The sequence below is a fragment of the Leucoraja erinacea genome, chromosome 1 (assembly GCF_028641065.1).
Source record: "Leucoraja erinacea ecotype New England chromosome 1, Leri_hhj_1, whole genome shotgun sequence".
In the NCBI taxonomy this organism is placed as follows: domain Eukaryota; kingdom Metazoa; phylum Chordata; class Chondrichthyes; order Rajiformes; family Rajidae; genus Leucoraja; species Leucoraja erinaceus.
Window position 1 is genome coordinate 95,616,169 of NC_073377.1, and position 24,683 is coordinate 95,640,851.

Consider the following 24,683-nt stretch of genomic DNA (forward strand, 5'->3'; position numbering starts at 1 on the left):
ACAAATTAGTTCTTCCCAAGAAAAACAACACATGACACTGCACTCATCCGAAAAATTCCTCACATGGCTGGCTGTCAAATTCCTTTTGTTCGTCGTGCCTGTGAAGATTCTTGTGACACTTTACTACTTTAAAGTGAGTGCAATAAACATGTGAAAGAGAGAGAGGTAAACTCTTAAAATGTGAAAAGGGAAATAATGACCTTTAATTAGTGTCAAGCCAGTCATTCAGTGTATGAAGAGCTAAACAGGATGTGCTCGTAACTGTCACCGGTCTGGCTGAGCACAGTGCAAATGCCTACACAGGGTGTGATTTGTTGCTCTAGTCATAATATAGTGCCATCCAGCAGGACTGCAAATGCCTTCCTTCTGGTTCCTAACACAACATTATTGCTGTGGGCAACAGGCACTTGCCTTTTGGATGGTTATTTTCATGATACGGTTTGAAGAATTGACACCAGGTGTTAGCTTGCTGCATGCTTGCCTTCTACCTGGATGGACTTCATTCATACATTCATAAGGAGTGATCGGACAAAATACATTGCTCCTCATGTTAAAATGGATGAGCTTTCACTTAGCTTTACAAGAAAAAAATAGAATTTATAATTGGAACATTAAAAAAAAACCCATTGCATCAGATTAAACCAAACAGTGCCCTGTTACAGGAAAGGAAAAGAGAATTCACAATTTTCAGGAGAGACTACAAACCCGTAGGTGTTGCTCGTGCAGTCAGTGCCCATCATCTTGGACGAAGAAGAACTTAGATCCTTTTTAGGGAAGGCTGAAGGTCTGTTCATAGCACACAGAACATCCTGGAATGAAAGAAAAGGATAATTATAACCCAGCACCTTGAAGATTATTTGGAATGAGGATGCAAATGAATCTTAAACTCCGTACAAAATAATGAATTTACAATACACTACTGAACTAAAAAAGGAGAGCTGCTTGAGGAACTTAGTGAGTCAGGCAGTATTTGTGGAGGAAAATAGAGTCGGCATTTTGAGAGTCTTTGTCTAACTGTTTTTTTTGGCTGGGACTGAACTGGGAAACTGGAGACGGAGCTGTAAACCACACTGAACAAAATGGTGGTGAAGCCAAGTACCAAGGAAGGACGTGTTGTTGTGGTAAAGTCTGGGTGAGAACTGGCGGCGCTGTGAAACGGCTGCGGCTCGCCTGCAGTCTGTCTGTTTTTACTTTTTTGTGTTATTTTATTTGTCTTGCGGAGCTTGAACCGCGGGACTGACTTACCATCGCCCGGTGGGGTATCGCCTCAGCGCAGAGGGAGAAGAGGAGGGAAGAGACAGTAACCCTAAGACTTTTGCCTCCATCACAGTGAGGAGGTGCTTGGTGAACTCACTGTGGTGGATGTTAATTTGTGTTTATTGTGTGTTGTTTATTATTACATGTATGGCTGCAGGCAACGACATTTCGTTCAGACCGAAAGGTCTGAATGACAAATAAAGGATTCAATTCAATTCAGAACATAGTCGAAGAGCAGTAGAAATTACAGAAGGGAAGTAGCAAGAGAAGGTGTCCTGGAACACCCGAGAGGACACAAAAATTATAAGGGGGCATAATTTGAAGAGACTTTGCAGTGGAGTCGTAACTGGAGGCACAAAAGACTGCAGATGCTGGTCCAGATAAAGGATGCAGACCAGAAATACCAACAGTTCATTTCCATCCACAGATGCTTCCTGACCTGCTAAATTCCTGCAGCAGTTATTCTTTTCTTGCTCCAGATTCCAGCATCTGTAGTTTCTTGTGCCTCCATATAACTGATCTATGCAGACAGCTCAGACAGAATTTTATCTGATTTCCCTTTTTTTCCCCACATAGGAGATGAGTGGGCAGAATTAGAGTACATGGTATTGGGGGTAGGGTACTGACAGGGATAGAAAATTGGTTGGCAGACAGGAAACAAAGAGTAGGGATTAACGGGCCCATTTCAGAATGGCAGGCAGGGATTAGTGGGGTACCGAATGGCTCGGTGCTGGGACCGCAACTTTACAATATACATTAATGATTTAGATGAAGGGATTAAAAGTAACATTAGCAAATTTGCAGATGACACAAAGCTGGGTGGCAGTGTGAACTGTGAGGATGATGATATGAGGATGCAGGGTGATTTGAACAGGTTGGGTGAGTGGGCAGATGCATGGCAGATGCAGTTTAATGTGGATAAATGTGCGGTTATCCACTTTGGTGGTAAAAACAGGAAGGCAGATTATTATCTGAATGGTGTTCTAGGTGTCAACTGCTCTACATCGGTGAGACCAAGCGTAGGCTTGGCGATCGCTTCGCCCAACACCTCCGCTCAGTTTGCAATAACCAACCTGATCTCTCAGTGGCTCAGCACTTCAACCCCCCCTCCCATTCCGAATCCGACCTTTCTGTCCTGGGCCTCCTCCATGGCCAGTGAGCAAATTGGAGGAACAGCCCCTCATATGTCGCTTGTGTAGTTTACACCACAGCAGTATGAACAATGACTTCTCCAATTTCAGATAGTCCTTGCTTTCTCCCTCCATCCCGTCCCCAGCTCTCCCACAGCCTACTGTCTCTCCGCCTCTTCATTTCTTCTTCCCGCCCCCATATCAGTCTGAAGAAGGGTCTCGACCCGAAACGTCGCCTATTCCTTAGTTCCATAGATGCTGCCTCACACTCTGAGTTTTTCCAGCATTTTTGTCTACCTTTGATTTTTCCAGCATCTGCAGTTCTTTCTTAAACATCTATCCTATCTATGTCTCTCATAATTTTGTAGACCTCCATAAGGTCAGTAAATGCTAGAAACCTATTCATAGATAATGCAGAATATATGTAAGGAACTTCCATGTAAATTGACAGATTTTAAAATAAGCCTTTAAATTAGTTAAGAAATAATTCACTGCTGCAATGGAGGACTATGTGGTTATTCTGGATGAGAGAACCAAAGTGGGCTAAATGGCCTTCCTCATATCCTACGAATATCCTATGTGATTGGGAAAGATTTTCCCAAAAATTCATTTTCATAAAAAAAATATTGATTCTATGGCATGAAAGTCTTTGCCAAATGAGATAGATTTTTCCTCATCACAAAACAGATAAATCATCCAGGCTGTGACTGTGCACAGATTGCGTGTGCAAAAAATTATTTTCATGTCAGAATTGTCAACATATTGTAATGTGATGACATTAAATAAAGAGCAAATTGGCAACAGTGAATGGTACTTTCATTACGTCCCGAGAAAAGACAGATTATCCTCAACAATTTGCAGTCTTCCCTTGACTGGGAATTCTAGTTTAAAAAATGAAAATGAAGCTTACACTGCATTTTTTGTTTTAATTTTATCTGAAAGCCAAGGTACAGACAAGGAGAGTAATAGTGTGCATGCTGAGAGATTATCAAGTCATGATTTTATGCTTTGTGCATCTTAGACCAGTTCTATTACATTATCTATATTGATTGCACACTTTGTATTCAGGAATGAACTAAGCCGGATCAAGTTCTGGCAGCTCAAAGAAAGGAACCTTAAAGAGGTCACTGCACCTCAACTTTCCTGCAATGAAATTGAAACTGTTTTCAAACACTTGAAAACTTCAGGTATTTGTTCAATATTGACAAGAACTAATAGTGTTAAATATATTTTTAAATCTCTGCAGGATTTGGATTGCTAAACCAGATATGTGTTAATGTTAAATTTAACCCGAATTTCAACCCAAATGAACATGCTTCTCTTCAAGCAAATGAACCTGCATTGCAATTCCGAGGCAAATGCTATGCGCAGCTACCACTCAAACGGATACCGTGACTATAATAGCGTCATGAGAATCACTGCAACATGACTGACATTAAAGACAGATAAATACCAATGCTATTCAACAACAGACAGATAAAATCTATAATGAGAGGATGCAAGTAATGGGTTGTTTGGGATTACAAAGGATTTCCTGATAGCTAATAGTCTGGTATTCTAATCAGAGAGATTAAGTTGGGAGTCATGGCAAATTCACTTATCATTATTTAAAAAATTGCCAAGCATGAATATTTCCCAAGACTTGAAACAGATTTTTTCTTATAATTGTGCAGTATTGTCTCATTTTAAATTCAGCATAAGTCACAAAACTTGGCAACCCTGCAAACAGTGAAAGTAAATAATTCCAGGAAGTTATTAACAAACTGATGAAATGGGCAGGCATGTGGCAGATTCAATTGAATGCAGATAAGACTGAAGATATGCTCTTCTGGAGAAACAACAAGGAAAGGCAGTTATGTCTACATTAATGTTCCCAATCTTTTTTGAATGAGTCACACTTGTTAATACTCATAAAATGACCGCCCCTCCCCCATATGATGTCATTGTGCATCTTCCTTACAAAGGGTCGTTGCTGTCCGAGGAATTCCTTGTATACCCCATGGCTGAAACAGCTGGCATTCCATGTATTTATTTATTTATCTTTATGTGGATTCTAATTCAATTATCTTGAAAGGAAATAAGATTTCTTAGGCAAATGCATTGGCAGAAGCCATAAACCTAATGCCAAAAATAATTACCAAAAAGAAGTACATTGGAGAGTATTTTCACACGTGATGAAATGGAGCCGAATCAGATTATGTAGAAATACAGAAACATTAATTGGAGATATTTTACCCAAAAAGGTGGGGCACACTATTGCAGATTTAGTTGGGGTCTGGGCCAATCAGCTCATTTAGGTGTGATGGGCCAAATGGTCTCTTTCTGTGGTGTAACATAACTCAAATACTCTCTAGAATTTAGAATACTCTCTAGAATTTAGAAGATTGAGAGGGGATCTTATAGAAACTTACAAAATTCTTAAGGGGTTGGACAGGCTAGATGCAGGAAGATTGTTCCCGATGTTAGGGAAGTCCAGGACAAGGGGTCACAGCTTAAGGATAAAGGGGAAATCCTTTAAAACCGAGATGAGCAGAACTTTTTTCACGCAGAGAGTGGTGAATCTCTGGAACTCTCTGCCACAGAGGGTAGTTGAGGCCAGTTCATTGGCTATATTTAAGAGGGAGTTAGATGTGGCCCTTGTGGCTAAAGGGATCAGGGGGTATGGAGAGAAGGCAGGTACGGGATACTGAGTTGGATGATCAGCCATGATCATGTCGAAGGGCCGAATGGCCTACTCCTGCACCTAATTTCTATGTTTCTATGTTTCTAAATTTCCTGCACAACAGTAATCTGCCATTATTTTAGGATTTTAGGTATCAACCTCTCATGTTGTTGGATATCACTGAACACTTCAGAAAATCACACCAAAACATACCATTGCAGCAAAGCCTTAAATGCTATTATGCAAAGCAGTTTGTACCATTTCTCCACTTTATTGTACTCGGTCTTGTCCCTTTTAAAATTGTGAGGTTGATGCTGTAGGTTGATGCTGATTTGTCAGCAACATACAATTCCCTCTTCCCACTGTATGGTCCGGTTCATTGTACTCTCGACTCTGGAGGACATGACAACTAAATCCACAGGCCAAGTGCACAATTTCTTTAGATCATCCGAGTGGCTCACAGGACGAAATATTTGTCTGGCCCAGGAGGAATGAGGCCCTCTCCTCAGTGAATTGACAAGTGGCGAACCCAACCCGATCCATCACGGACACAATTCACCCCATCATCAAAAGTGTCTACACAAGGTTCTGCCTCAAGAAGGTTGCATCTTTCAAGGATCCCCACCATCCAGGCAATGGTCTTTTCTCTCCACCGTTAGGCAGGTGTGGGAATTCAGAAGATTGAACACTAACAGCGTCAGGTTCAAGGGCCTTAGTGTGGGGGAGCCGCTGATAATAATGAGCGACCCAATGTGGGAGTGGGAGGGGACCTAGATCAAAGAAGGACTATTGGGACTACATTGAACACTTTGTAACTTTGTCAACGGCTTATATGTGGTGACTCTTTACATACTTTGTGTATGGTATACAAAACAAAGAATTTCACAGTGACACGTAACATGTGATAATAAAGTATAATTTGTTTATATACTTTCCTGCAACTATCAAGTTTATGAACAAACCCACACGATCCTAATCCTACCTCCAATGGCGACTTGAGAATGGAGCAGCTGGGCTTGTACACTATGGAGTTTAGAAGGGTGAGAGGGTATCTCATTGAAAGATATACGATTGTTAAGGGTTTGGACACGCTAGAGGCAGGAAACATGTTCCCGATGTTGGGGAAGTCCAGAACCAGGGGCCACAGTTTAAGAATAGGGGTAAGCCATTTAGATCGGAGACGAGGAAACAATTTTTTCCTCACAGAGTGGTGAGTCTGTGGAATTCTCTGCCTCAGAGGGCGGTGGAGGCAGGTTCTCTGGATACTTTCAAGAGAGAGCTAGATAGGGCTCTTAAAAATAGCAGCGTCAGGGGATATGGGGAGAAGGCAGGAACGTGGTACTGATTGGGGATGATTAGCCATGATCACATTCAATGGCTGTGCTGGCTCGAAGGGTGGAATGGCCTATTCCTGCACCTATTGTCTATTTGACTTGCATTTCTAATCGTGTATTTTTGCATGTATAACTTGTTTTTTCCCCTACAATGCTTTTTTTCCCCCACTGTTCAGTGGAAATGATAGAATATATGCAAAATGTTGTGGTTTTGTGTTGGCTCCTGATACTGCAGCCTTTTTTTTTCACTGTATCTGTACCTCACCATACTTGTGCATATGGCTATAAGCTGAACTTGACATGAGGGATAACAGCTGGGAAGCTGTGATCGGTTGAGAGAGGTGTCATACTGGAGGGTTACTGTTACTACAACTGCATCCCCGGGGAGGTGTTGATGGGGCCCTCCCTGACAGAGTGACTGACGGGACGAGCTCGTCGCAGTACCAACAAAGCCATTCAGTCTCCGCCGCTGAACACCCACCTGAGAGACCATATCAGTGGAGGGCGAGGACCTGGAACGGACGTGGATGGCGACGGGGTGGTCGGCCCTCTGCTGCAGCAAGTTGTCAGCGGACGCGAACTTGCCAGAGTTCCTGGCGGACGAGGGCCTGTCGAAGGGAGGCTGCTCCTGGCCCGGGACTTGCCGGCCGTGACGGGGAGGCCGTACCAGGTCGTGAGGCGGCGTTTTATTCAGCGTTAACTCAGAGCCGTAGCGCCTCTCCACCACGCTGGCCCGGGGCTGGTGTGGCGGTGGTGGCGGGCCTGCGAGGGCAACGGGGACGGGGACGCCGGGCTCCAGCAGCGAGCTGAGGCTGGTGGAGCAGGAGCTGAGGCTGTGGTGATCCAGGCCGGGGGGCTCGGGCAGCTGTGGCCTGCGGCCCGTCTTGCGTTGGATGTAGTCGGCGAGTGCGCTCTGCTGCAGCTGCTTCAGCTCGGGCCGGGACAGGTTGACGGTGGACACGGTGCGGCCATCGCGCTCGAACAGCCTCCTCCTGTCGGCCACCGACCTCAGCTCGGCCGCCTCGGGGAAGGTGAAGGTGCGCTCCTTGCGCTGCTCGTCGCTCACGCCCACCTCGTTGATCTTCTCGGGCTCCGAGTACGAGCGCTTTTTCTGCTCGGCCGTCAGCCGCCGCCGACCCCCGATGCGACCCACCTGATGCTGATGTTGATGCTGATGGAGACCGGGACCGGCGGCGGCCACCTGGCGCGGCTCCACCCTCAACTGGGGCACGTGACCGGCGGCGGCCACCTGACGCGGCTCCGCCCTCACCTGGGGCACGTGACCCTCGCTGTGACGTGGCTCCGCCCTCTCCTGAGACACGTGACCCACGCTGTGACGTGGCTCCGCCCTCACCTGGGGCACGTGACCCTCACTGTGACGTGGCTCCGCCCTCTCCTGGGACACGTGACCCACGCTGTGACGCGGCTCCAGGGACGCCGGGCGCACGTGGCCCTCCGTCGGCGTGACGCACTGCCGCTCCTGCAGCGCGTGCCAGAGCCGGGCCTGGGAGGCAGAGCCCACGTGCGCCGAGGCGGGCCGCTCCCCGGCCCTGGGATTGCTCTTGTTCTTGCTCTTGCCCATGTAGGGAGGCGTCAGGTCCAGGTCCTTGCGGCGGAATGAAGTGGCCCGCAGCACCTTGCTCTGCGCGTCCTTCAGGCTGTTCCTGTAGGCTCGGTTGAACGCGTTGTCAGGTGGAGAACTCGAAAGGTCGTCTTCACAGAATGTGTCCTTCTCCCCTTTCTCCATCAGCTGGAGGGAGCTTCTGCTCTTGGTGAGCTGAGGGCCCTTGTTTGCAATGGGGATCGGGGTTCTGTCGTTCCGTTGAGCGGGTTTAACAGGGAATTGCAACTCTCTGTCCTCACGCCTTGGATCCTCTGACCGATAAATCGCATCTCTACTCTCACAGGTCAGGTGGTGAAGGATGGGAGTCTTGTCTGCAGTTATCAGGTTCATCATCGCGGCTGGTGGCTGCCTCGCCGGCTGGGTGTCAGCAACCCTGCTCCTGGGTTCATCCAGGCTGTTCAGTGAGTTCCTCGAGCTGGACTGGCTGAACCTGGCCTGGTGTGAACCCAGGTGAAATCCTCGTGGATTCGGAGCTCTCTCGTCCTGTTCACGTTGTTCAATCATGTTGACGGCTTCCAGAACAGAGGAGCGTTTGTTCATTTCAGCTTTTGCAAAATGCCCACTCTGGGAACTTTGGGTACTGCTCGAACTGTACCGATTCCTCCCAGCGTCTGGTACACCGTGCTGCTCTTGGTACTGGCTCTGTTCCTGAAACTTTGACTGAACAGTGTTGACAATTTCACTGTAGCGTTTAGGGCACTGTTGCTTTCCGTGGTTTCCCCAGTGGTCAGAGACCTGCTCTTTCCTGTCCTGGTCCAACTTTTGGGATAATCTGCTGTCACTGTAACTTTCCCATTGTTGTGAGATTTTTGCATCCACATTTTGTTGCTTGCAGTGAACCATTTTACTCTCTTGTTGGTTCTGCCTGAAAGGAGAGCTCTGGCAGTCTCCATCCTGCATCCAAGTTGACTGATTTTCCTGTTCTGTTCTCCACTGATAAGACTCTCCATCCATTTGGTCTTTTCCTTGTCTGCTCTCTGCTTGATGTGAAGACACATCTTTCTCACTGCTTTTCATTCTTTGCTGGGGTTGTGGCTGTTTGCTATTTACACAAGAATACTGTGCATCAATTGGACTGGCGCTGACAACTGTTGATGTATTTGCACAGGACTGGTGCCCAACAGGCAACCCTGATTCAGTGTCAGGGAAGACATGTACCTCGTAGTGACCATATTGACTCTGTGTGTTCTCTAAAGCCACCTTGTATTTGTTGTCAGAATCAACTGCAGCATTGGGTTTATAAAGACCAGACTTGTTGCCAATGCTTTGGATTTTGCTTTCCTCGACATTGCACGGAGCACATTTAGTCCTTTCAGTTGAATTTTGACCACTGAGTGTACTTTCTCTACTTAGGGCAGGGTACAATAACCCATTATTGTTGCTTTGAAGCATTAAATTGCTGTTGTTTGTTGGCACCTGTGCATATCGTGGTTCAGGTTGGGGCACAGGATAAATTCCAGTTGGTAGCATGGGTTGACCTGGCTGTGGCGTCTGAATGTAAGTGTGCTTGGGTTGAGTAACTGGGCTACTTTCGGGACTCTTCTCCATCACTGTGTTGAGTTGTCCTTCTACAAATTGAGGCTTCAGCAGATGAGCTTGTCCACCAGAGCCTGCGTTGGTAGGGTGAGACCACGCTGCTTTTTGCTGAGGTCGAGCAGGCTTGCTCTGTCCATCCAAACTCGACCAGGAGGTAGGCTTGTCATGGCCTCGAATTGCCATGAAGCTGTCACTGCGGGTCGGAGGAAGAGGGGGAGCTTTATTGTCCGGCTCAAGAGAGCCCCTGCCTGGGTTATTCCACACTGGACCAATACTGTGTCTATTGCCACTGTAGGGCTTGTAATAGCTTGTCGGGGATCGACCATTGGATGCTTTTATTGTTGAAGGACAGCTGACCTCGCGTTCCTCGGATATTCCCCTGTGGGAGTCATAGACTGTCTTTACATACTTTATATCTGCCTGTCTGATTCCTTCATGTAGACTATTCCTAGAAGGCATGTTTTCCATGGAATAGGAACGTTCATTGCGGAAGGTTGGAGCTGGATATTCAGGAATGCTGGAACTTGTAGAGAAAGAGCTGTAGGCAGAGTCCCTTTTGCTGTGATGATGAGAAAGCTGATCGATACTGTTGGTGGATTTGGCAGGCGAGAGATTGCAAGAGTGGTACGGAAGATTGGTATGGTCCAGACTTTCCATGCTCCCTCTTGAACTATACTGATCAGGACTCCTCCTTAGATATCCATGATCGTAGCCTGAGAGGTCACTGGTAGAAGAACTGGTGAGACACAAGAAAGGAACACTGCATCAAAGACAGTCATTGATAATATGGGCAAATTCAAATATAATAAACACCATCTTAATGTCCAGAGTATATCCTGTAAGTCAACACATGTAATGAAGTCTGGATTTGAAGGCAAAGCTCATAACTTACATTTGCAGTTTACTCCCCATCTCGTGCTAATATAGCTTTGTCTATTTAGCTTTGGCTACTCATTCACAGCATGTGGGCAATACCAGCAGTCGTTGCCCATCCCTGAATCAAACGTGATAAAAAAACAGAACGCTGGAAGAACCATTGAATGGTTTGCTCAATGTTACATTAGTGAAACTGATCCATGGTTGCATTTAAGAGAACTCTCTCATTAAGAATATCTTCATTAAAAACCACAGATTTCCATTAAAGTCTAACAACTTAACAGCTAATAATGAGGCAGTATCTATCAAAACATCTCATCCTTTGTCTTTACTATTTACACAACAGAAATTAGTATTTAATTTTTAAGTGATAAGTATCATTAAAGACCAGAACCAAAGACAGCGACAATCATCAATAGAGTGTTGTACACTTGCTCATTATCTTTCGTTATACAACATGTTTATAATGGTCAATGCAAGTCAATGCCTGAACTCATGAGATGGTAATTACACCCTCCCAACTGTGGATATGCTGCAGCACTACTTATGGGAAAAGTGCACACCGTAATGACTTTGTATTGGCAATGTTTAAGTGTATACGTAAGAATCAATAATGGAAATGTAAAAAAATAAGCAGCAAGAAATATATGACTTTAAAATGAGGACTGATTAAAAATGTGATGTTTTTTCAGTGTTTTCCATCCTCTGGGTTTCCTTCACTTGAAGACGTATTTATCTTGATTACTGTATACTATCATTTTGATACAAATTCGCTGCAATTTTTCATTTCCTTCAATTTCTTTACCAAATAAATAGTCTCGTTAATTTTGCTGGACTTGCCTCCCCATTTGTGTCGACATATGTTTATCATTTTTCCCCAAAGAATTTTACTTAATCCCTCTATCCTTGTGACCATAGAAACATAGAAATTAGGTGCAGGAGTAGGCCATTCGGCCCTTCGAGCCTGCACCGCCATTCAATATCATCATCGCTGATCATCCAACTCAGTATCCCGTACCTGCCTTCTCTCCATACCCTCTGATCCCCTTGGCCACAAGGGCCACATCTAACTCCCTCTTAAATATAGCCAATGAACTGGCCTCAACTACCCTCTGTGGCAGAGAGTTCCAGAGATTCACCACTCTCTGTGTGAAAAACGTTCTCCTCATCTCGGTTCTAAAGGATTTCCCCCTTATCCTTAAGCTGTGACCCCTTGTCCTGGACTTCCCCAACATCGGGAACAATCTTCCTGCATCTAGCCTGTCCAACCCCCTAAGAATTTTGTAAGTTTCCATACCAATACCAACCTAATAGATCATTCCATATTAGATTCAGATTCAGATTCAGATTCAATTTTAATTGTCATTGTCAGTGTACAGTACAGAGACAACGAAATGCATTTAGCATCTCCCTTGAAGAGCGACATAGCAAACGATTTGAATGAAAATAAATAAATAATAAGTGTCCGGGGGAGGGGGTGATTGGCAGTCACCGAGGTACGTTGTTTAGTAGAGTGACAGCGGCCGGAAAGAAGCTGTTCCTCGACCTGCTGGTTCGGCAACGGAGAGACCTGTAGCGCCTCCCGGATGGTAGGAGGGTAAACAGTCCATGGTTGGGGTGAGAGCAGTCCTTGGCGATGCTGAGCGCCCTCCGCAGACAGCGCTTGCTTTGGACAGACTCAATGGAGGGGAGCGTGGAACCGGTGATGCGTTGGGCAATTTTCACCACCCTCTGCAATGCCTTCCGGTCGGAGACAGAGCAGTTGCCATACCATACTGTGATGCAGTTGGTAAGGATGCTCTCGATGGTGCAGCGGTAGAAGTTCACCAGGATCTGAGGAGACAGATGGACCTTCTTCAGTCTCCTCAGGAAGAAGAGACGCTGATGAGCCTTCTTGATCAGAGTAGAGGTATTGTGGGTCCAAGAGAGGTCATCGGAGATGTTGACTCCCAGGAACCTGAAGCTAGAAACACGTTCCACCTCCGTCCCGTTAATGTGGATGGGGGTGTGCGTGCCGCCTCTGGACTTCCTGAAGTCTACAATGAGCTCCTTGGTCTTCTAGTTCTAATATTATTCAATCTTCTAATGTTTCCGTTCATCTCTCCCATTTATTGCAAGTTATTCTTCTTCACTGGAATTCATTTAGATTGGCTTTTTGTCCTAATTCGTATAATACATCCATCAATGCTTCCTCTATTTATTTTATCCGATTTTCCAATTCAGTAAGAGACACTGTGGGATATTCAGAGTGTGATATTCCCAGTGTTATATGTTTCTATCAAACTGCCTTGGTGCGTAATAGCTACTTAAATCTGGAATGGATTTGGCAGATTAACATAGCCCCATCCACACACTTCAATATAGAATGTAAGTGGCAGAGCAAATGATTCAGATTAAATGCCTGCTTGTTGGTCCTACTCAAACTACAGAGATATGCTTAAACATTTGAAAGTTACAAAGATTCCATAGAATGTGGAATAAAAAGCTCACTTCATTTAATTCCACAGTGAATGGAAGAGTGGAGTAATTCCAGACCCAGCACTGTGCAATTAGAAACCAAATGTTACCTCGGAATCACTTTCTCTAAGCTGCATATGCCCAGCAACGGATGACATCACTGTGGTTGTCAAACGTAATAGCAACTCAGATGCCTATGCGACAAAACAAAACCTTGCAATCTGAGCAGCACCCAAAGCACTTGTATGAGTTTTAGTTTGTTTAGTGGTGAATATAGTAACTATAGCCTTTTGCAAGGAAGTGATGACAGAAAAGAGGAATTAAAAGAAGACCTTTGTGGAACAGTATAAAGTTGAACATAGGTACACAAAAATGCTGCAGAAACTCAGCGGGTGCAGCAGCATCTATGGAGCGAAGGAGATGGGTAACGTTTCGGGCCGAAACCCTTCTTCAGACTAAGTCCTTTGGCAGTCTGGCTTGTGGGGAATAGAGGCTCAATGGAAATATTGGGATGCACACCATTGGAAGTGTGACGAGAGATGGATTTAGGCAAGGCAAGGCAACTTTATTTATATAGCACATTTCATACACAAGGCAGACTCAAAGTGCTTCACTTAAAAACATGTCATACAATAAAATGAAATAATAAAATGAAATAAAATAGAAGAATTAAAAGAAAAGAAAAGCAAAATTAAAAATGATTTATAAAAAGTGCAAAAGTTAAAAGTGCAATATAGTTAAGATTTAGCTGAAAGTTAAAGTAAACATAAAAGTTTTCAGTCTTGTTTTAAAAGTGGTCAAAGTTGAGGCAAGTCTTAAATCTTCAGGAAGTTTATTCCAGCTATTTGTTGCATAGTAACTAAATCCTGCGTTCCCATGTTTTGTATTCAGAGGGGATGTTTAAAGGATGAAGGGATGGTGCTGGTGATAATTAAAATGGGCAAGTTCCAGTCTGCAGGACATGATATGCAGAATAAGACTACAAGAACTGTGACTAAACATTTGATACTAATTTCAAATAACAGACTTAAATAAACTTAGTTGCTGAGGTAGGTTTTAATCAAGTTCAAAAGAGAAAGAGATGGCAAAAAGTACATTGGGAATTTGTAGCTGAGTCCCTGTGTGGCTTTTGAATATTGTGGCCAATGGTATGGTGAATTAGGGAAAGGAGCCACAGCCAAAGATACACCATGTTCAGGAGGGGAGATGTGTTGGTGGTGATTTGAATAGATTAAAAAATAAGGATATAATTTGAAATATTAGGATATTGACAGAAAGGAGGATGTGAGCAGGAAAATAGGGACATAAAAGACAATAGATGCTTGAATCTTGAGCCAAAAACTGTTGGAGGAACTTGGGGCTAAGCAGCCTTTGTGAAGGGAATGGACAGGTGACATTTCGGGTTGAGACCCTTCTTCAGACTGAGAAGAATGGGGGGGTGGGAAGAAAGCTGGAAAAGAGAGATGGGGGTGGGAAAGGTCTGGCAAGTAATAGGTGAATGCATGTGAGAGGCAGGGGCATAATGGCTAGAGGTGAAAAGGAGACAAAAGGGTGTCAGATAAGGAAAGAGGAGTGAAATGTAAAGCAATGGGCGGGGTGGGGGGGGGGGGTGTGGATATGGGTGAAGAGGAAAGAGGGGGATGATAGGGAAATGGAAGTCTCTGAGGGGAGCAGCGGTTGATGGTCAGGATGTGGGTAGCAATTTTCAATGATCAAACATTTTTGGAGGATTAGTAAGGGAAGGCGGTATACCTAGGGGAGCTCTGCAATTGTCATGTTTGAAGAAGGGATACAAAGTGGTCACATCAGAAAGCTTCAGTCAAAAGTGGTTACAAAGGATGCAACAAGGCAGGAAGATGGAAACTGATAAGGGAGTAGAGTTTACAGCATGATCTAAAGACAATTTAGACCTTTCTCATTTTCAGATTGTGCGAGTTCAGGCTCATTCACAACTGGATGTTGGTCAGGGAGTCTTGACAACACAGTGAAAGGGGGAGGATGACAGGATGCCAAGAAGAGATTTGTGTCATTATTGTCCACATGGGCACTGGTCCAGTGGCTTAGTATATCCTTATACTTTGTAAATTCAACCTTGTAATCCTCTGATTGGTATGAATGGGCATCGACTTGGGAAGCACTAAATTGATTACAGACTTTGGAGAGCTACTTTCCTACAACCAGCCTGCTCAACTCTAAGCCTTCCTCAGTAAAAAAGCAATACAGACTGCCTCTTACACTATCATGGACTTGTTTTCTGATTGAGATTTGTACTAATGTCTTGTTTTTTGGCATGGTCTTTTCTTTCCCCACTGTCTAATTTGTGTCATTTATAGTTTTGTGTTGTCTGAGTCTTATATGTCTTTGATGATGCTACAAGCAAGATTTCCATCATAACTGTACTGGTGCATATGACAACAAATTAGACTTGGCGAGATCAGATCTGATCTGATCTGCACTTCAATTGCAATTTCCTGCCTTTGTTCTACATCCTTTAATATCTCAATTCAACAAAGATCCATCAATCTCATTCCTGAAAGTTTGATCTGACCCAGCTTACACAGGCTTTTAACGAAGACAACTCCAGATTGCCACTAGAAAAGCCATTGGGGAATACGATGCTGAAACTTAACTCAGTGACATTATGGATCAAAGTCCTCAAGATCCTGCCACCACACTGGTTTTTATCAGTTAATAGTGGAAAATATTTTAATCTTTGCTTGTAATTTTGTTCAAAATGAGTATTAAATTGAAAGTCAACAAGGATTTGAATTAATTTAAAAAATAGATTTCTTATTGCTGTTTGCTTATCTTTTGTGGTTAAATATTTATATACCTCAACATGTAAAAAAAACTTATCACCTTGCATTTATTTCTTGGTCACCTACCTATGCTTGGATAACTTTACTAATTTGTCTCCAATAGCTGTCTAGAAGCAGATATGGGAAGGTGATGAACTTTGTGAACGGTCAAACCAACAGGTCCACAACACATCTGGTTTCAGTACAAGCCTGTCAAGCAAGGCTGTGTCGTTATCTAATGCTTTTCTCAAAGCTACACCTCGCCTTCAAAAACTTCCCACTGGAAAATAATAAAGCTACATGGTCAAAGTGAAACTGATCAACCTATGTTGCCTCCATTCCAAGATCATTCCCACTTCAGTCATCAGGCTGCAGTATACAGTTGACATTGCATATCTGCACAAGAGAGGATTATTGACTTTTTGACTTGCTCACTAACGCAGGCAAGAGAATAGACTTTAGAATTAATAGTAGCAAAACAAAGATTCTGTACCAATCGTTCACCACTATACAACACTGACCACAACAATAAAGGTTCACAACAAGAAGCACTTCTTCCCCTGTTTCAGGAGCCACCTCTCAGTGAAGGCAGAGTTTGATTACAGAATTCACCCTTGCCTTCAGATTGCCAGCACTGACATTAGCCATCTGAGGGGAAGTATTTGAAGATCAAGAACTAAAACTGAGCCTTAAGCTTCTGGTGTGCTAATTCCCTGCCTCTTTGTATAAGTCTAAGATACGGACGAACAGCAGGCACCTCTAAAGGCCTAGAGAGATATCACCAACTCTGTCTCCACAAAATCCTTTATATCTACTGACAGGAAAACCAAACCAACATCAGGGCTCTTGCAGATCAACATCCCTAGTTGGAGTCAGCTGGCTCTGATGGACAGGTGTGTAATTTGTATGCCCGACGTCAAATTATTGAAAGGGCTGAGTGTATCAAATTCAGGAAAAAATGATTCAAAGAGGTTCTCAAAGCCTCCTTGGAAAAATGTAACATTCCTATGACTTGTGTAACTCATCCCTGGCCCAAGACCCCTCAAAAATGAAGAATCAGGTTTTGGAAACCCCTTGAGATCTTTCAGAGTATTTGTCAGGAATGCATTGAAGCAGAGTAGACATGGGAATGAGCAAGCCACCTCTCAAACTACCCTCCCCTCAGTCAAGTATCTCCTGTCTCATCTGTGCAGAGCTTGGGTATCCAAGGTAAACTCCTCGTCCACCTCGGAACCCACAGAACTGCAGTAAAATCAAATAATTTCTGATCCTGCGGAATTACGTAAGACCACCATGACTCAACCAGTTTACACCTGTGACTACCATGAATGCTGCAAACTAACAGTACAACAAGGTACCAGTGTAGTATACAGTGGGTAATAAATGATTTGGCAAGTGCATGGGTTCAAATATTTGTCAACGGATGCAATGCAACAATGTTATCAGGCTGTGCCTTAGCAAACACTGTTGGGCATTTAGCTAATCGATTAAAAATGTGAAGCTTGTGCCAAACAAAGTTTTAGCAGAAGAGTTCCGAACAGCAGAGGAGACAGTTGTTTTCTGTAAGAAAGGCAAAGAAAATTGGAACTGCACTGGCAGAAGTTACAACCTGAATAAGAGGTCATTGATTTTTGCATTATTTAGATTTCAAATAGGACTTCTCAGCTATAGGTGCGAGATAGTACTGCCTCTTGTTGTTATGTATCGGCATAGAACCAGATAATGCATATTTTTTTAATGCTAATAAGAAATGCATTGCAAAGCCAGTTAACTTCCTAAAGGATATAACAACTTGACCTAAATTAAGAGAATCGGTTGGTTTATAAAAATAAAGTCACAAAGTGCTGGAATAACTCAGAGGGGGGTGGGGGTGTGGGTAATAGAATGGTTCCCTAAAGTTAGAGAATTTAATGTTCATACCACTGGGTTGTAAGCTAAGCAAGCGGAATACAAGGTGCCCTTCCTCCCACCCTCCGTGTGTCCTCTCACCTGGGTGCGCACCCGTTTCTCCCCTTCCCCCTCTATTCCTTTCTCTGGCTTCATAATTGATACCTCTTCTAGCCTTATCTCACACCACTTGTCTTTTCATTCCTGGCCTTTGTCCAACCATCTGCCTATCAACACCCTTGTCACCTGTATCCACCTATCACTAGCCCAGCTTGTGCTGCCCACAACACCCTTCCAGCTTTCACTCCCCCCCCCCCCCCCCCCCCCACCACCTACCCCCAATCAGTCTGAAACATAGAAAATAGGTGCAGGAGTAGACCATTCGGCCCTTCGAGCCTGCACCGCCATTCAATATGATCATGGCTGATCATCCAACTCAGTATCCTGTACCTGCCTTCTCTCCATACACCCTGATCCCTTTAGCCACATGGGCCACATCTAACTATCTAACACCCTCTTAAATATAGCCAATGAACTGGCCTCGACTACCTTCTGTGGCAGAGAATTCCAGAGATTCACCACTCTCTGTGTGAAAAATGTTTCCTCACCTCGGTCCTAAAAGATTTCCCCCTTATCCTTAAACTGTGACCCCTTGTTCTGCACTTCCTCAACATCGGGAACAATCTTCCTGCATCTAGCCTATCCAACCCCTTAATAATTTTGTAAGTTTGTATAAGATTCCCCCTCAATCTTCTAAATTCTAGCGAGTACAAGCCGAGTCTATCCAGTCTTTCTTCATATAAAAGTCCTGACATCCCAGGAATCAGTCTGGTGAACCTTCTCTGTACTCCCTCTATGGCAAGAATGTCTTTCCTCAGATTAGGAGACCAAAACTTTACGCAATACTCCAGGTGTGGTCTCACCAGGATCCTGACCTGAAACATCACCTATCCATGTTCTCCAGAAATGCCTGACACACGGTTACTCACATTTTGTGTCTATTTTGACCTTAATTAATTTCTTGCAATGGCTAGGAATAATCAGACATTTAAAGTGCAACTTTAGTTAAACTGTAGTGACAATAGACAATAGGTGCAGGAGTAGGCCATTCCGCCCTTCGAGCCAGCACCGCCATTCAATGTGATCATGGCTGATCATCCCCAATCAGTACCCCGTTCCTGCCTTCTCCCCATATCACCCGAGTCTACTATCTTTAAGAGCCCTATCTAGCTCTCTCTTGAAAGTATCCAGAGAACCGGCCTCCACCACCCTCTGAGGCAGAGAATTCCACCTTTGAAATAAAGATCAACACAGCAATATAAATTAATAAATTACACTGCAAGATCATGCAAGGAAAAGGCTATTTTCTCTACCAGAGCCATTACAGTATCTAATTTAACATCATCCTTCATCCTCTCCCTTTTCTCATAATCTCTGCTGACCAAAGCAATGCATTAATCAGTATGAGGCCAGTCCCTCATTTCTTCAAGCTGATTCTCTTTTATGGGTGGAACCAGAGGTTGCCAATCCACTACAGCATGTGGAATGGGATTAAATCTGTTTTGAAGATAATTTGATATTTATTCAAGCAGGTTTTGTGGGACAGAAAACAGCAGATTCTTCTGTTGCCATGGTAACGAACTGGACCCCATACTAACCTGGAATGGTAAGTTTGATGCCAAGGAGTGCTGATCGTGCCCTGAGATATTTGCATCATGCTTGAATCCGGTTGGTTTTCTGCTAATTTTGTAGAATGCCAGGAGTGAGGTCGGGCTGTGGGTTCAGTCCGCCTGTGGAGGCAAATCAAAATGTTGCTTTAGAATAAGACATTGTGTTCATTAAACAGAGTTTTGCTTTTTACATGATGAGCAATTAATACATTCCACCTTCACGTTAACTTATATATTTGTGGATAAACCAACAGAAACTTCTCCCTGAGCTCTCTGACAAACACCAGTTGTTCAGCAGAGGGAATTTTTCTGAAAGAACTTAAGGAAATGATGCAGGTGTAATGTTGTGAAATAGTCCTGCTTTCATTTACCGTCAGGTTTAATGTTTGCTGATAAACATGTCACAGTGCATTCTTCATTTTAAAAGTGGTGTAAACCAAATGAAGTTCCATCTCCAGTTCCATATAAACAGGATGCCTCGTTCCCTAGGAGAGGGATTATCTGCTCCACTTCCAGTCATGGTTCATAGTAACAATAAGAACAGTATAGAAACTCCAATAAGAAAAACATAGAAACATAGACATAGAAAATAGGTGCAGGAGTAGGACATTCAGCCCTTCGAGCCCTTCGAGCCTATTCAATATGATGATGGCTGATCATCCAACTCAGTATCCCGTACCTGCCTTCTCTCCTGAAAGAACTTAAGGAAATTATGCAGGTGTAATGTTTTGAAATAGTCCTGCTTTCATTTACCGTCAGGTTTAATGTTTGCTGATAAACATGTCACAGTGCATTCTTCATTCTTAAAGTGGTGTAAACCAAATGAAGTTCCATCTCCAGGCCTCAACTACCCTCTGTGGCAGAGAGTTCCAGAGATTCACCACTCTCTGCGTGAAAAAAGTTCTTCTAAGAAAAACAACTCGTATATAGAAATCTCCACCTGATTCTCAAACTGTAAAGTGTTTGAAATTGTCTAATTATTGCTGGCTTTGTCACAAACCTGTTATGTTGGTTCTCACTTCTTAAATTCAGTAGTCAAATTAAAGACAACACTGAAGATTGCTAAAATTAGCTGATATTCAGTGTGAATGACTGGACAGCAAAAAGTCCCATCAGACAAGGAGTAAAGTTGCCATAAGGCAGTCAAATATGGGAACCACTCTATAATTCCCCTGCTGGGATGTTTTTGATATTGACTGACATCAGATGGTGATTCATCGTAAAGGAAAAATTCCAGTTACTGTCAACTATTCTCAACGCTAGATCGCAGGCATTATTTATATTTAAATAAAACTGTCAGTCATGGTGAATACCACTTCAGACGTGATAAAAAAAGTATACAGGAAAAAACTTGCCTTTACACACCGCATTTCTGGCCATTTCCAAAACACTTTACAGCCAGAAAAGTACTTTTGAGCGATAGACACGATTGGTAATGTTTGACAACAGCAGCCAAGTTGGGAAAGTACAAATGCCAATGAAATCTTGCATAGATAATCAGTTTTCAACCAATATATAGTGTTATAAGCCACAGCTTGCTTACTTAATAGCAACAAAGTGTGCAATGGAACTTCAAAAGGCATGTTTGACTAATCTTCTTGAATTTTTTGAAGAGGTTACTAGGGAAATTGACGAGGGTAAAGCAGTGGAGTGGATGTTGTCTATATGGACTTTAGTAAGGCCTTTGACAAGGTTCCTCATGGAAGGTTGGTTAAGAAGGTTCAACTGTTAGGTATAAATGCAGGAATAGCAAGATGGATTCAACAGTGGCTGAATGGGAGAAGCCAGATGGTAATGGTGGATGGCTGTTTATCGGGTTGGAGGCGGTGACTAGTGGGGTGCCTCAGGGATCTGTGTTGGGTCCTTTGTTGTTTGTCATGTACATCAATGATCTGGATGAAGGTGTGGTAAATTGGATTAGTAAGTATGCAGATGATACCAAGATAGTATCATCTGTTGTGGATAATGAAGATAGTTGTGGATAATGAAGAGGATTTCCAAAGTCTACAGAGTGATTTAGGCCATTTGGAAAAATGGGCTGAAAAATGGCAGATGGAGTTTAATGCTGATAAATGTGAGGTGCTACACCTTGGCAGGACAAATCAAAATAGGACGTACATGGTAAATGGTAGGGAATTAAAGAATACAGTTGAACAGAGGGATCTGGGTAAAACCGTGCATAGTTCCCTGAAGGTGGAATCTCATATAGATAGGGTGGGAAAGAAAGCTTTTGGTATGCTAGCCTTTATAAATCAGGGCATTGAGTATAGAAGCTGGGATGTTATGTTAAAATTGTACAAGGCATTGGTGGGACCAAATCTGGAGCATTGTGTACAATTTTGGTCGCCCAATTATAGGAAGGATGTCAACAAAATAGAGAGACTACAGAGGAGATTTACTAGAATGTTGCCTGGGTTTCAACAACTAAGTTACAGAGGTTGAATAAGTTAGGTCTTTATTCTCTGGAGCGCAGAAGGTTAAGGGGGGACTTGATAGAGGTCTTTAAAATGATGAGAGGGATAGACAGAGTTGATGTGGACAAGCTTTTCCCTTTGAGAATAGCGAAGATTCAAACAAGAGGACATGACTTCAGAATTAAGGGACAGAAGTTTAGGGGTAATATGAGGGGGAACTTCTTTACTCAGAGAGTGGTAGCAGTGTGGAATGAGCTTCCAGTGGAAGTGGTGGAGGCAGGTTCATTGGTATCATTTAAAAATAAATTGGATAGGCATATGGATGAGGAGGGAATGGAGGGTTATGGTATGAGTGCAGGCAGGTGGGACTAAGGGGAAAAAAAGTTGTTCGGCATGGACTTGTAGGGCCGAGATGGCCTGTTTCCGTGCTGTAATTGTTATATGGTTAATGGTCAGTAAAGGAGTCTAATATGCTATTTGTCCTGCAGATTTTACTTTTGAAGAGTGAACTGCACTGTGTGGACATAATCAATGAAAGAAAGAAAGCACATTAATCACATAATTCAAATCAATTTACAACATCATTTTTAGCTCTCCTTTGTAGTTTCTAAAGAAAATGTAATTTGGGCATGATGGCTTTTTGAATTTTACTATATTAATAATGAGAAAAGGAACGATTGAACTTTGTTTGAATAATTTGTGGATTTAGTGGCTAGACTCAGCAAGTGCTCCGAAACAGTACATTAAATTTATAGGTTGATAATTCAGATCAGAGATTGTGATAATAACATGGAAATACTTTTGATCTAGAACAGAAATTAACTCTCAGGTAAGATGAAAGTTTGGGGCACTAAGAATAAACCACATGCCTGGTTTATGTAAAAGTTGATAAATCATTTAACTCTCTGACTACTGGCTTCTTAAAAGCCAGGATCTTAAAATATTTTTCTGTGGCAATGTATTTGAAGTATAGTTATTGAACTATACAAAAATAGTCAGCATCTTTACAAAATAGTCAGCATCTATACAAAAATAGTCAGCATAATAGCGGCACGGTGCCGCAGCGGTAAAGTTGCTGCCTTACAGCGAATGCAGCGCCAGATACCCGTGTTTGATCCCGACTATGGATGCTGTCCGTACAGAGTTTGTACGTTCTCCCCGTGACCTGCGTGGCGTTTCTCCGAGATCTTCGGTTTTCTCCCACACTCCAAAGACGTACAGGTTTGTAGGTTTATTGGCTTGGTAAATGTAAAAAACAAAATTGTTCCTAGTGGGTGTAGAATAGTGTTAATGTGCGGGGATCGCTGGTCGGCACGGACCCAGTGGGCTGAAGAGCCTGTTTCCGCACCGTGTCTCTAAACTAAACTCATCTTTAATAGAACACAAAGTACTGCAGTAACTCAGCAGGTTAGGCAGCGTCTCTGGAGGATATCGATGGATGTTGCTACAGGTTGGGACCCTTCTTCAAGAGTCTAAAGTAGGGTCCCAACCCAAAATGTCGCATATCCAAGTCCTCCAGAGATGCTGCTTAACCTGCTGAGTTACTACAGCACCCTTGTGTTCTACACGAGGTTCCAGTAGCATCTGCAGCCTCTTGTGTCTCTAACATACTTCATGTAATGTCATCATCTTTAATCTTCTAGTCAAACACTTCTGAGCTAGAACCAATTTAATCAGCATTGTCACCAAGCTGGCCATGCATGAAGGAAGGAAAAATGAACAGTACTGAGTCCTAGCCCCTGTTACAAACACAATGAAAGTGTTTTTATGGAGAGATGTACACTTGGTGATCAACACAATACACCATGTACACTTGGTGATGTGATCAACATCGGGAGAAGAATGGAAAACGGGAGAGACAATGACTTTGCCTTCCATCACAGTGAGGAGGAGATTCACTGTGATAGATGTTTGTGTTAATTGTGTGTCTTGGTTTTTTTTCTTGTTGTATGACTGCAGAAACAAAATTTTGTTTGAACTTCAATTGAAGTTCAATTGACAATAAATGGTATTGTATTGTAATACCAAGTTATGCTACTGCCCAAGAAGGATAGTAGCTACCTCTGTATCAGGCAGTTATCTATCATGAACATCTTGGCCTTATTTGACATTCTCCCCTTCCAATGTCTATATAGATGTACTTTTGGAAAACAGATTAATCAGTAGTCATTCTTCTCCATAGACCATGAACCTTCAACGTGACAACTGAAAAACATTGCTTTTAAACAAATCTGGTAGGCGTAAACAATTATTCCTAAAATAAATCATGTTCTCATAAATTTCCACCAAAGGAAATGGTGCTGGACCACCAGAAATAAAAGATGGTAGGGGCCTTTGGATGTAGATTTATGCCTTTTGCTTTTTGAAGTGTTTTTTCCCCTTTGTGTACCACAGTCATAAAATACAATATTGGCGTACAAAGGAATGGTAGGGACCACACACATTTTAAAGTTGTATTATAGAGGTCACAGATAATTGGGACATGTCTTTGCTGCTTGCCTCTGATTTTCCTGTATGTTTTGAACTGTTAGCAGTGAGCACTCCCTCTTGAACAAAACATCAAAACAATCTGAAGTACACAAATGATCACTGCAGTGGAACACCCAAGATCGGGGCGAAACACACACAATTCTGCTTTCGATTAAGAGGCTGCTTCCGCCACCTATTTTTAAAATATGTTCTAGTTTTTTGCAATTTATTCTGTCCCTTGGTTTCAAACAACATTGGATTTAATTGTGCACACCGGCTTAGAACCAAGCAATGTGAGATCATGTCCTCTATATAGCCTCATGCAATTCTTTGAGGCCGATTGGAGAATTATTCTGTTGCTATGGCATGATTGTGAAATGGAAACGACTTCCCTTGACTGCAGCAGCAGCACGATAATCATTTGTTATTAATTCAAGGGTAGGCTTCATAAGATGAGCAGGCATTTAATAGACCATCCTTATTGCCCTCGAGATGATGGTGGTGAACCTTATTGCCTACTGAACTGCTGCAGTACTTGAGGTATGGGTATACCCACAATGTTGTGTGGA

The 24,683-nt window shown here is 43.1% G+C and overlaps 1 protein-coding gene across 8 annotated transcripts in view; it reads right to left on the minus strand.

Moving 5' to 3' along the window:
* shroom3 (shroom family member 3) overlaps positions 1-24,683 on the minus strand; it is a 426,943-nt gene that overhangs the window by 20,765 nt on the left and 381,495 nt on the right. For 6 of the 8 annotated variants that reach the window (XM_055639577.1, XM_055639569.1, XM_055639594.1 and 3 more), the window contains 4 exons: positions 19,220-19,351; positions 7,654-10,279; positions 6,865-7,605; positions 706-809 (listed from right to left, as the gene is read on the minus strand). In XM_055639577.1, coding sequence (XP_055495552.1) covers positions 706-809; positions 6,865-7,605; positions 7,654-10,279; positions 19,220-19,351 — 3,603 coding nt within the window. Of the gene's footprint in view, positions 1-705; positions 810-6,864; positions 10,280-19,219; positions 19,352-24,683 lie in introns of all 8 variants that reach the window. The other 2 variants (XM_055639560.1, XM_055639552.1) reach the window with 2 other exon arrangements.